Here is a 13808-nt window from a genome sequence, read left to right as displayed (position 1 = left end):
TAGCTAAATTGTTTTAGACAAAACAGTTGACTTGTTTCAGAGAAATATTGCTGACTTGTTTTAGACTAAATAGCCGACTTTTTTAGACAAAATAGCTGACTTGTTTAAGACTAAATAGCTGACTTTTTTAGACAAAATAGCTGACTTGTTTAAGACTAAATAGCCGACTTTTATAGACAGAATAGCTGAATTGTTTTAGACTATATAGCTGACTTTTTTAGACTAAATAGCCGACTTTTATAGACAGAATAGCTGAATTGTTTCAGACTAAATAGTTGACTTGTTTTAGACTAAATAGCCGGCTTTTATAGACAGAATAGCTGAATTGTTTCAGACTAAATAGCTGACTTGTTTTAGACTAAATAGCCGACTTGTTTTAGACTAAATAGCTGACTTGTTTTAGACTAAATAGCTGACTTTTTTAGACTAAATAGCTGACTTTTTTAGACAAAATAGCTGACTTGCTATATACCAAACAGCAGAATTAAATCAGTCAAGGCAGTTGATTTATTGTAGAATAAAACGGCTGACTTATTTTTGAGAAAACAGCTTGACTTAATTTAGATAAAAAGCTTTATTAAAATAAAGAAAACCTCCGACAAGCGACCGTAGCTGAAAGAATTTGCGTAAAACAGAAAGATTTTAAAATAGATTTTAATAACTGATTTTTAATGATAGAAGTTCATTATTTGTGACATGTTTTGTCCATGTTATTTAAGAATTGTAAAAAACGTAAAAAAGTCCGCGTCTGTGAAAAACAAAATCTGAGATAAAAATGTAGAAACATGTATCACACTTTGATATTTGTTTAAACAAAAAAATATTTTTTCATTTTTTTACCCTTTTTAGGTTTTTTAACCCAAACTATTAAAATTATCGGTCTAATTTTTTTTCTATGAGCTGGTCTTGAAAAATTGGGCTATGAACATGCATTTTTCTAAGATATTTGCAAACCCTAATCGGCACTGGTGTAAACACGACGACATTTAATCTATGCTGCTAGATTTTGTATGTTAAGATGCTAAAATGTCCGACCTACTGTTGTTTGAGCTATTGAATATTTCGACAGTTGTTTATTTTTCTAAGCTGTTTGCTTCCAAATGGAGTAATTAGAATAAAGATTACAGCACAAGGACTAGCAACATTATACAGGAGAGCATTTGAATTACTTTATTTGCATACAATTATGACATTAAAAAATTAAAATGCAAATAGTAAAATATTATATTCTTGAAATAAAACAAAAAAAAACTAGAAAGCAAAACTTATCAAAACATGTCAATATGAACAAAAGTGAAAATATTGATAGTTCCGATGACGTTAGTTCAAATGACTAACCACCAAAATAAATAACTTGTGAATATATCTAAAGTGCAAATTTTCAGCAAGGAGCAATTATGAAAAATATAAATAAGAGTTCACTTGTATATTGTTTACAGTTACACATCGTCTAAATTATAGTTTATTATTTTTAGGTTAAATGAATGCATACTGCAATTTAAAAGATTGGATATGTCGTCCTCGATAAACCAGTGCCAATTTCAGGGGTTTGCATTACTCTTGCAGGAGGGGGGGCGCCAAACGCCCCCCCCCCCAGGCTATACATAGATTCAGACCCCCCCAGCCTTTAAAGGGTCACATAATCCAGACTGGACAAACACCATGGATCGAATATATTTAGAAGACGACATTCTATAAGTCCATTGAAGCCAAGAGGATACATATTTGTACAATTAAGATACGTTAGTACACCTTGCAGTACAAATTTGTGTCATTTTATAACGTAAATGTTTCCCCAACTCGCATAGTTTAACTGTAATGCTTAACCCACCTTGCAGGAATAATTTTAAAAACATTTTAAATGTTGTCTTCATATTTCTGATATTCTCTCAGCCTAGTGTTTGTTCTGTCTGGAAGATGTGGGGTTAATTGTAAGTGGATACTCGGAATTAAAATCTGAGATCCGAGGTACGCTGAAAACCGGGGGTATTTATTTTGCGTGGAAATACCCTGATCATAATTGTCGATCAATTAAGGTTACAACCATAGAGAATAGAATATATTAGAGGGGAATTTAAAGAATCACTCGGTATGAAATTTTTCAGTGCCTTTCAGCCTGAAAGGGAGTTCAAAGTGTACAAATCATGTAAATGTTCACAAATTATATGCAGTATAATTTGGTTTTCTTTTAACATTAATTTTAGATTTTCTATAAAATGATATTCCAGGGCCCAAGAGGTTATATAGCATAAATATGTGAAGTACACCTGCAGTATGTAAACAGTACAACAAAATGTCCGTTTTACACTTTTTTCTAGTAAATTCCCCTCTAATATATACTCTATTCTCTTAGGTTACAACCCTTGTGTTTAGGGTACAAGGTGTGTAGATACCGATTTTTTCCAGTTTTACTTTCTTTGAGACGAACCTTGAAGTTAGGTGGGTTGTTTTCACAGTATTATTATTTTTTGAAAAAAAATTTACTTAGTTATAAAACAATATAAAAATTAGGTTTTAGGTTAAGTATAAAATATTGAAACAATAAAATAAGAATAATGTTGATGTGTGTATACGACGTCATAGATTTCCTCTTAAAAAAGGAAAACGTCATACTTAATACCATATCCCTGTATTCTTCAAATCGAGGGATCTTTAATATGTGTTCTGTGGAGATTTTGAGAAAACAAAATTAACAAAAACAATATCAATTTTTGGATTTAAAATCATCAAACAACGCAATAGAACTAAATGTTTGCCACAAATTAGGTTCTTTATCCCTTTTTTCCAATTATAAATTTTGTTAGATCAAATAGTTTAAGGTTGAAATATCAAAGGTTTACACCATCAGATTCCAAAGATTTAGCAATTGGAAAACTCCATCCTTTTTAATATTCTCACTACTTTAAAAATTGAAATATAACAACAAGTAAATTTTAGTTCTATTACTTCCATGTTTATTGAGATTTGAAACTTTCTGTCAAATCAAATACTAAATATTTGTTTTTGTTCATCATTATTTATTGTTCCAAGGAGGAATTTTGTACTACTTAAGAAAACCATAAAAAAAAACATTTATTATCCACAAAATTTTGTAAAGTGGTTTTAACGCCCTCATATTATTTTTTATTAATACTTAAGAATGTAAATATGTAGAGACTAGAGATATCGCAAAGTGTACACCCAAACGACACTATTGGTTTTAGTATACTGGTAGGCATGGGAAAATAGTAACACAGAAAGCACATTAATATGATTAATAATTTATTCAGTTTTCAACCTCGACTAATAATAAATTTTCACATTACATTTCTGTATTGAACATTAATGCACATTTTAAGAGATGTATCAGATATAATCAAATTGTTTTCTGCAAGAAAAATCCTTCTAGAAAGAGCAAGGAATTTTGGTTCCATTTTCCCAACATGTTATCCTCCTCAGGTTGTTTAAAACAGGAGCTTCACGTTTTACAACCACATGCTCAACAGGACCATTCTTTGCAATATGCTTTATTCCATGTACTCCAGTATTAATAGCTGTATACTGCTCTGGGTTGTTATAGCTAGTCAGGGTAGTGTGGGTTGCAGGAACAGAGTAGGCTAATGGAGCAGAATAGGCTACTGGAGCACCTACTCCGGAGTAACCATAGACTGGAGATGCAAACCTGGCATAGGTGGAGACAGGGATATTAGAGTAGGTTGCCATGGGGTTCACAGGTTCCTGGTTATTAATGTAGGCAGCAGGAGCACTGTTGTAAGGAGAATATAAACTGCTGTAGGAAACCACAGGAGCAGTGGAATAAAGGGGTTTTGATTGAACTACTGCTGCAGTAGCCAGAGTCAACACGATAAGCTAAACATTATAAATTGTATAGAATAAAGGGACTGTAAACGTAATTTTAAGTGAACCTCCATGCAAAGAGGGCAATGCCCAATTTATTTTGCTACCCTTAAATCTTAATGTGTTCGTCCATGGTAAACTTATCGGACCCCAATTGTATTCAGCTGCAAATTCCGGTGTGCGATGCGTATAGTCTAAACTCAACAGAGCGCGTACTTACAAACAACCCGGTTTCGATAAGTTTAAACGCAAATATCTCTGTACTGAACGAACACACAGTGGTTTTATGGGTATCGTTTTTAAATCGGCCATTTTAATGTAGGGTTACTTTAATCAAATCATAAAAATTAAGCATATAGTCAGTCCCTTTAAGCATTATGTTATATAATACTACAGTGAAACCAATTACACTATTGAATAGTAAGACGACATATAACATAGCGAACAGTTTTCCAGTTTCTTGAAAATGAACTTAGTGAGTGAAATGTGTCTGTGAATTATCTTATGCTAATTTAATAAATTGAATAATTAAAACTTTCTAAAAAACTATGGAAAACATTTTCTGAAAGATTATTTTAAAATAATTAACAAAAAGATATAACAAAAAATAAGAATCAGCGAAAAATTGCTATACACAATATTACATTAAAACATCAATATGGTCTTTGCTTACCGGTAGATTTAAATTAATATTTATTGAAATAAATAAAACTTATTTTATTAATAAATCCTACCATGTTCATGATGTGAAAAGCCTAGGTATCTAAGCAGTGAATCCTAGAAGAAGACTGGACAGGTTAGAAAGTGGATACTGCCTTGATCCAACCCTCTTTCAGTTAAATTGATGAAACAAGTTTATAAGAGAAATCTCTTTACGCTAAGGTGAACTCGTAAACTTTAAAGCATCTACCGGCTATTTATGTTTTAAATTATTAACCTTGTTTTAGACCGCGGTCTCAGTAGCCTATTCTAGGGGCCCGGGAGGGGGGAGGAAATCTCTGCCCTCCCCCCAGGGTGTTAAACAGTATTTGATGTCCCCATTTTAAAGGGGATGTTTTTTCCTCTCTATTTAAAAGTAAAACATTCCCGCTTTACAGTTCCCGGCGTTGCCCGTGAATTTTTTTTTATTTTGAAAAAATAAAATTTATTCTATGTTACCACCCGGGCACACCCATGGGTTCCATAAAAAATTTCAACCAAATTGGTCCAGCCGTTTTGACAGCTATGGCGAACATAAATACAAATATATATATTTATATATGAGCGAAGAGCTTTATTATATCCCTACTGACGGTTCACCAGCCCGAGATTTCCTTCTTGACATTTAATAAATTTTCAGAAATTTCCAAATATTTCATGCAAAATCCAATACATGTATAAAGAAAAACTGAAATTTGTATAATTTCAATGGTAATTCTGTGCGAAAATTTGTGCCCAGTTTTTTTTGAAAAACTTGGCAATCTGTTTTTTTAGAAAAACTTGGCAATCTGTTTTTTAAACTTGGCAATCTGTTTTTTTTAAACTTGGCAATCTGTTTTTTTTGAAAAACTTGGCAATCTGTTTTTTTTGAAAAACTTTGCAATCTGTTTTTTTTTCAAAGAGCCATACTACGTTGAAATCAACGAGGTTATAGTATATAGAGTGATGATTTACGCTGATCCTTTACTAATTGTATAGGCCATGAACTATATCGAGAGCGTACTGCATATTTGTTTATTATAAGGAGATTATGGCCTAACCTATAGTATATCAATATTAGTAAACAGTTGTAAGTGTACAGCACAGCTAGCTGAGCACACTATCATCCCCCCTTACTGAAATCTAATGACTGTAAGTGGGTCTAAATATAGATTTAGCTTGGTAAAAGCAGTTAGGCATGGTATGCCTGAGGACTCAGGCAGTATAAAATCCCAAGGTTAATGGTTGCCTTGGTTTGATATTATTATTTCATTGAGTGATAAGAGGAGTAGGTTGAGTGGCAAGTGAAGTAGGTTAAGGGATAAGAGGAGTAGGTTGAGGGGTAAGAGGAGTAGGTTGAGGAGTAAGAGGAGTAGGTTTAGGGGCCAGTGAAGTAGGTTGAAGGATAAGAGGAGTTGGTTGAGTGGTAAGTAAAGTAGGTTGAGGGATAAGCGGAGTAGGTTGAAGGATAAGAGGAGTAGGTTGAGGGATAAGAGGAATATGTTGAGGGATAAGAGGAGTAGGTTAAGGGATAAAGGAGTAGATTGAGGGATAAGAGGAGTAGGTTGAGGGATAAGAGGAGTAGGTTGAGGGATAAGAGTGGTAAGTCGAAGGATAAGAGGAGTAGGTTGAGGGATAAGAGGAGTAGGTTGAGGGATAAGAGGAGTAGGTTGAGGGATAAGAGGAGTAGGTTGAGGGATAAGAGGAGTAGGTTGAAGGATAAGAGGAGTAGGTTGAGGGATAAGAGGAGTAGGTTGAGGGATAAGGGGAGTACAGGTTGTTGGATAAGAGGGGTAAGTGGAGGGGTAAGAGGAGTAGGTTGATGGATTAGAGGAGTATCAACAGTATCTTTTGACCCCCCCCCCCCTTTTTCTAGAGGCTAACCTAAAACTTTACTGTTTTATTGTAACTGTTTTCGAGCAGATACTTTAAGGTGCTTTAACAAAAAATTTCGTAATTCAATGATACATCATGATAGTTTTACTTTTCATCAATCTGATAGATTTTAAGTTTTAACCAACGCCGTAAGTAATTGAATATTATTCTTAAGGGATTCTTAAGTTTATTATGATTTTAGCATTGAAACACATTATAGTTTTTAGTAACATTACAGCGACAACAAAACAAAAGTAGTTTTGTAAAATTTTGTGACATTTTTCAAAAATCATTTAACGCAAGAAAACTTGTATTCTTCTTGGAATTCTAATTCACAGACATTTCACTAGAAGGGGATTATTCATTTGACGTACTGTCCTGTTTTGCCTTGTATAATGTATTTGTACTGTACAGTTTGTTCTGTCTAGATGAATTTTGGCCCGGTACATGAAATAAACTGGAGTGTACATGGTGAATTGGCCTTTTTTTTTAAAAATGTTTTTTTATTACAAAATGAAAATGAAAATTTTAAACAGATATTCAATAGATGGGTATTTTTGAAACTATGTTGTTTTCCCGAATTGAAATTGAATTACAGAATATAAAAATATTGAAAATTGACCTGATTTAAAGCAAAAAAAAACATTTTTTAGCAAATAATTTTAGATAGAGTAAAAGGTTTTTTGACCTTAGCTTGCCCAATTTTTATAGTTTTGAATTTGAATGCTATTAAAAATTTGATCTTCACGTATTCAGTTATTTTATCTTTGAACCTAATTTAAGGGGACATTTTTGGTTAAAAATGCATTTTAAAAGTTATGCCTTAAAATTCCAAGTAGAATACAATGCTGCTTCTGTAAAATGATTTTAGAAAAAATGTCACAAATTTCACACCCCTAAATAATATAAATAATATTATTTGATGTTAAAGTGTTTTTTTTTCCCGAAAATAAGAGATCTTCGATCTTATTTACTGGCTAGCCTTTTATAAATCATTATTTCTCTTGCCTGAGCGAAAAATTTGAAAGAACAGTTCTAAGGGGGCAATATTTTTACATATTTTAAGAGTAATTTTCTATTTTTAGCACGTAAAATACTCATGCTCAATGCTAATTCCTGAACAAATTTTTCCTCGCACACCAGTTTCGCTCGGTGCTCCCTTCATCAAAGTTTAATTGTGAGTTTGACCCCCCCCCCCTGTTCAAAAAGCTGGATTTGCCCCTGCGACAGTTTATATAACTCCACCAATCCAGTGGCGGTGGAGGAAAGTCGGTCAATTTGAAATTTGTATTGCCATTGAGTGAACTCTCATTGGTCAAACAAATTACGGCTATCCAAAATGAGAGAAAAAAGAGTGGATTTAGGAGGAAATTATAAGTCTCCACATTTGATATTTAGATTAATCAATCAGGATTAAAGATATCCAATTCTAAAGTTTTAAACTCTGTTATTTCAACGCTTCAACATATATTCAGATGAAATTAATTTTTAACAAAGTCAAAATGGCAAACTTTAAACTGTTATAACTTCCTTAACTTTTCCTTTACTTATCTCTACTCTAACTATGTCCTTTCTCCTCGTCTTTATTCTAAACATCTCCACTCTCCTCGTCTCTATTCTAACCATCTCCTTTCTGCTCATCTCTATTCTAAACATCTTCTTTTTACTCATCTCTATTCTAACCATCTCCTTTCTATTCATCTCTATTCTTACCATCTCCACTCTCCTCATCTCTATTCTTACCATATCATCTCTCCTAATCTCTATTCTAAACATCTCCTCTCTCCTAATCTCTATTCTAACCATCTCATCTCTCCTAATCTCTATTCTCACCATCTCCTCTCTCATAATCTCTATTCTAACCATCTTCTCTCTCCTAATCTCTATTCTGACCATCTCCTCTCTCCTAACCTCTATTCTAACCATCTCCTCTCTTCTAATCTCTATTCGAACCATCTCCTCTCTCCTAATCTGTATTCTAACTTATTAATCTTATTTTCATTTTTCATTCTTCTAAACAATGTGACTCCAGTTCTGAATATAACAGCTTAACTTGAGCCTAATGATTTAGATTTTTAACATGTTTCATCTTCGTAATTTTGATTTAGATTATTCCTGGCTCCGTATTTAGACTTAATCCTCCGTAAAACCGTGCATCATGAAGACGAATTCTCTCGGACCGAACCTGACTCCGGGCAGAGTTTAACCTCCGGAGAGAGTTTAGACCTCTCCCCTGTCCTCAGTTCCCTAAACACGTCCTAAATATGAATACACGCATAACTTAAAATCACTTATTAAAATGTATTGGTAACTCAATTTTGATAAGTATGCAGATAGCAAGAAGTTTTTACAAATATAAAATTGAATAATTGATTTAGAGCAAGGATGGCATTTAACACGACATGCTTCAACTCTTTTCAAAACCAGCTGGATAATCAAACTATTAGCGATCATTTTCAGGTATAAAGTCATTTCAAGACGGTGTTTGAGTTAAAGAGATTAATTTTATTTTAAAGGATCACTACTATCACAACACAGGGGATATTTTCAATTTTCTTCAGAGAATTTCACATATATTTATGTAGAGTGAAGATAGTATAATATGTACGAGAAGTTCAATACCAAAATTTGCACAATATATTTGAGATATTTAAGACAAGCTGGCAATCAAGATCCACGTTATATTTGTATTTATATCCTGAAGAAAAATGATTTTATTGAAAAACATGTAATCTTCGACAACACATATTTGATAATATCATGTATATTTCTCTTTTAAATGTCAAAACGGCTGAACCAATCAGGTATAACACTATTGTATGACCTCATAAACAGAGACTCAGAAAACTCTGAAAAGATGCATCAATTTTCAAGGCCGGGTTGATTTTAAAGCGTTGCAAAGCCTTTGATTTTTACTTAAATTATTCCCGTATGATTTTGCAAAAAGTGATTGGCAAATGCAACCTTAGCCGGTGTAATGTAAATTACAGAAAATTGATTAAAGATACGTTATACAGGGTGTCCCAAAAAACATGGGAATTCAGTGACGAATTCGATATCGTCTTTGTTATGAATTAGCATTGTAATACCTAATTTCAAAAGCCATAATATTATTATGTCTGCTAGAGGTTATTTTATGAAAAGGGTAAAAGACTACAAAGATGTGTCTATAATGTCTCCGCAAGATGAATAGTGAATACGGACAAGTTTACTCTGTTTGTATACTGCAATTTTCTTGTTTTACTAAGTACAACCGTATGCAGTCAAAACATAAACAAACAAAATGTAAACATAGCAGACGAAACTCTTACAGATTACAGCTTTCTCAGTAGGTATCACTATACTAAATCGAAGAATTATTTGAAAAAACGATATTGAATTCGTCACTGAATTCCCATGTTTTTTGGGACACCCTGTACGTATACAATTATATATACGCTTTATATATATAATATGTTCTTTAATTTAAAACCTTAAAGATGCAGAAACTTTAGAATGTATAAAATTTGTTAAATTCCATAAATAAAAGTTTGAATCCAGTCCGGCCACTGGAAATTTTACTTTGCATTGTAAACTGTTCTCTCTTTACGTCTTAAACTGTTCTCTCTTTACATCTTAAACTGTTCTCTCTTTACATTTTAAACTATTCTCTCTCTACATCTGAAACTGTTCTTTCTTTACATTTTAACTGTTCTCTCTTTACATCTTAAACTTTTCTCTCTTTACATCTTAAACTGTTCTCTTTTTACATTTTAAACTGTTCTCTCTTTACATTTTAAACTATTCTCTCTTTACATCTTAAACAGTTCTCTCTTTACATCTTAAACTGTTCTCTCTTTGCATTTTAAACTGTTCTCTCTTTACATTTTAAACTGCTCTCTCTTTACATCTTAAACTGTTCTCTCTTTACATCTTTAACTGTTCTCTCTTTACACATCTTAAACTGTTCTCTCTTTACATCTTAAACTGTTCTCTCTTTACATCTTAAACTGTTCTCTCTTTACATCTTAAACTGTTATTTCTTTACATCTTAAACTGTTTCCATGTAATCAGAAGTCAATAGTGAATCGTATTGAAAGGATTTGTTTAGCTCAGTATTCTTATTTAAGAATACACAAATTTTACGACATATTTTAAGTAACTGTAAAATACAAATAAAAAGATTTAACTTATATTTTTCTCACATTGCACAAAATATTCAAACGGATATTTGAAGATCGATTTGTGTCAAAATAGACAAAATTGATTAAAGTTAATGTAATAATACAATGCTATTCAAATATTTTTTATGATTAAAGTCAGTTTCAAGTTTTTTCCGGGTCTCAAAACTTTTCATTTCAATTTCGGTTTGATACTTGATACAATACTCTAATTATTTGATGTGTTATTAACTTTAACTAATGAATAGAAATCCTTGTGGTTCGAACAGAAAATTATAAAATATATAATATTAAGGAGATAAATAAATTCAAAATTTCAATGAGAGAAAAACGTAATCTTCGTAATTTCAAATTTACATGTAACAGACTAAAATCATTACAAATATAAAATAAATTTTTCAAAGGAGTTGAGTTTTAGCCACAAACTATGATTTTCTAATCTCTATAACTTTGTAACCCAATGTCGTAGTCCTTAGATATTTCAGACTATTAATACCTATAGATATAATAATCTAAGTTAGAAATATCAAAGGTTTGCACCTTCAGGTTGCAAAGAGATTGGGATCAGAAGATTTGAATTTGTGGCAAAAACTCAATTCCTTCACGCTTGATTTATCAAGTCTTTAAAAGTTTTCTAAAAATTACTAGTTTCTTGACAAAGCATGTTTCCAGAAATGGGGTGTCTCAATAAACATAATTATGAAGCTAAGATAGCTAAGATACGACTTAAAACGTCTTTGAGCTCTTACAATTTGGAATTCATCTTCGTAGCCAGTAATTCCATTTTTAACTTCTCCCATTTCATCCTGTTGTAATTCTTCCTGCTCTACTGTTTTATTCCTAACGGAGGTATTCCTTAGTCTTGTAATTTTTTCTATTGTATTCCTTCCTGTTGAAATTATTCCTATTGTATTCCTTCCTGTTGTAATCTTTCTTGCTGTATTCTTTCATATTGTATTCTTTACTGTTGTATTCCTTCCTGTTGTATTTCTTCCTGTACTATTCCTTCCTGTTGTATTCCTTCCTGTTGTATTACTTCCTGTTCTATTCCTTCCTGCAGTATTCCTTCCTCATGTATTCCTTCCTGTTGTAATCCTTCCTGTTGTATTCCTTCTTGTTTTATTCCTTCCTGTTGTATTCCTTCTTGTTGTATTCCTTCCTGTTGTATTCCTTCCTGCTGTATTCCTTCTTGTTGTATTCCTTCCTGTTTTATTCCTTTCTTGTTGTATTCCTTCTTGTTGTATTCCTTCCTGCTGTATTCCTTCCTGCTTTATTCCTTCCTGTTGTATTCCTTCCTGTTGTATTCCTTCCTGCTGTATTCCTTTTGGTTGTATTCCTTCCTGCTGTATTTCTTCCTGTTGTATTCCTTCCTGTTGTATTCCTTCTTGTTGTATTCCTTCCTGCTGTATTCCTTCCTGTTGTATTCCTTCTTGTTGTATTCCTTCTTGTTGTATTCCTTACTGTTTAGTTCCTTCCTGTTGTATTCCTTCCTATTGTATTCCTTCTTGTTGTATTCCTTCCTGTTGTATTCACTCCTCCTGCATTCATTCCTCCTGTATTCCTTCCTGTTGTATTCCTTCGTCTTGTATTCCATCCTCTTGTATTCCTTCTTGTTGTATTCCTTCCTCCTGTATTCCTTCCTGTTGTATTCCTTCTTGTTGTATTCCTTCCTCCTGTATTACATCCTGTTGTATTCCTTCTTGTCGTATTCCTTCCTCCTGTATTCCATCCTGTTGTATTCCTTCTTGTTGTATTCCTTCGTGTTGTATTCCTTACTGTTGTATTCCTTCCTGTTGTATTCCTTCCTGTTGTATTCCTTCCTGTTGTATTCCTTCCTGTTGTATTCCTTCCTATTGTATTCCTTCTTGTTGTATTCCTTCCTGTTGTATTCATTCCTCCTGTATTCCTTCCTGTTGTATTCATTCCTGTTGTATTCCTTCTTGTTGTATTCCTTCTTGTTGTATTTCATCCTGTTGTATTCCTTCATGTTGTATTCCTTCCTCCTGTATTTCTTCCTGTTGTATTCCTTCCTCCTGTATTCCATCCTGTTGTATTCCTTCTTGTTGTATTCGTTCCTCTTGTATTCCTTCCTACTGCCTTCCTTCTTATTGTATTCTGTTCTGCTATATAAATACCTCCATCTATTCCATGTCTACATGTATAAACCTGTTTGATCCTTATTGATATTAATGTATAAAAAACGACGCCCAGGTTCAACTTTAAATTCACATATATACTGCAGCTACCACCTCAGGGGGGGGGCGGGAGAAAACACTCTTGAATTTTTCAAACATAAAAAAATATGAGCAGAAACTAAAACGGACATTTCTTGATTTTTTTTCTGGAATACTCATGGTCGACACCTTTTTTGTGAGATATCATGATTCATGCACTAATATATGAAACGCTTGATCTCGATATTCACTATCACATCTTTTTTTAAATTAGTCTATGTCACAAACTCTGACTTTCTAATCAATATATCATTGCAACCCAACGTCATAGACATTAGATCATTTAAACTATTAATTCTGTAAGATAAAATAATCTAATTTTAAAATATAAATTTCTTTAAGGGTTGACACAGCTCAATTCCTTGATTTTAGTTTAATCCCCAGTGGGTTCAAACCACAAGATTGCAAAATACGCTTAACTGCATGATTTATTGATTAACAGCACAAAAGTTTCATTTCTTGTCATTATCGTTCCTAGCACTATTTAAACATTAAAAAATATATATAATAGTCAAAAACAACAATCTGGGTTTGCAAAATAAATGGAAGAACAGGAATTTAAGGAATTTCAAGATTATTTTCTGAATTTCTCGGATTTCAAGTTTAAACATAATTACATGCATTCTTTTTTTCATTTGATTTTAAACCCCCCCCCCCCCTACCCTTCTGTTCATTCCTCTGTCAGGGGCGGGGGACAAAATGGGGTATTTTATTAGCGATTCAGAGCCCAAACCAATACTTGGGCGGGATTGTGGCGCCCCTAGATCTTTGACAAATGGTTGTTAGAATCTATTAACATCTCTAGATTATCAGCAATCCGTTGTAATTTTGTGTAAAAAAGCTTTAAAGTATAGGTTTTTCTAAAATAGCTCACTTTAACAAAGACAACATCTAAATATATTGCAGGTTTACAGGACCTATTCAAGGATACATATATGAACAGGAAAAGTAATTATAAATTGAAATCATTATAAATCAATGCTTGCTATAACAATTGATACAATGTTCGCTAAAACAATCAGGT

The 13808-nt window shown here is 32.7% G+C and overlaps 2 protein-coding genes across 3 annotated transcripts in view; one reads left to right on the top strand and one right to left on the bottom strand.

Moving 5' to 3' along the window:
* Window positions 1–13808, top strand: part of LOC111706906 (FMRFamide receptor) — a 41748-nt gene that overhangs the window by 2217 nt on the left and 25723 nt on the right. The window contains exon 2 of one of the 2 annotated variants that reach the window (XM_023479851.1): window positions 2374–2439. Coding sequence is in view for 1 of the 2 variants with exons in the window: in XM_023479850.1 (XP_023335618.1) it covers window positions 8776–8850 (75 nt within the window). In the remaining variant the exon portion in view is untranslated. Of the gene's footprint in view, window positions 1–2373; window positions 2440–8677; window positions 8851–13808 lie in introns of those variants that run through there. The other variant, XM_023479850.1, reaches the window with a different exon arrangement.
* On the bottom strand, window positions 3245–4678 carry LOC111706907 (uncharacterized). The gene is made up of 2 exons (XM_023479852.1): window positions 4572–4678; window positions 3245–3849 (listed from the first exon to the last, which is right to left on the bottom strand). Exons 1-2 carry the CDS (start codon window positions 4578–4580, stop codon window positions 3385–3387), a joined length of 474 nt encoding a protein of 157 aa, XP_023335620.1. The 5' UTR covers window positions 4581–4678; the 3' UTR covers window positions 3245–3384.

Source organism: Eurytemora carolleeae, unplaced genomic scaffold (genome assembly GCF_000591075.1).
Source record: "Eurytemora carolleeae unplaced genomic scaffold, Eaff_2.0 scaffold758, whole genome shotgun sequence".
Classification (NCBI taxonomy): Eukaryota; Metazoa; Arthropoda; class Copepoda; order Calanoida; family Temoridae; genus Eurytemora; species Eurytemora carolleeae.
This window is presented reverse-complemented; position numbering and strand designations above follow the sequence as displayed.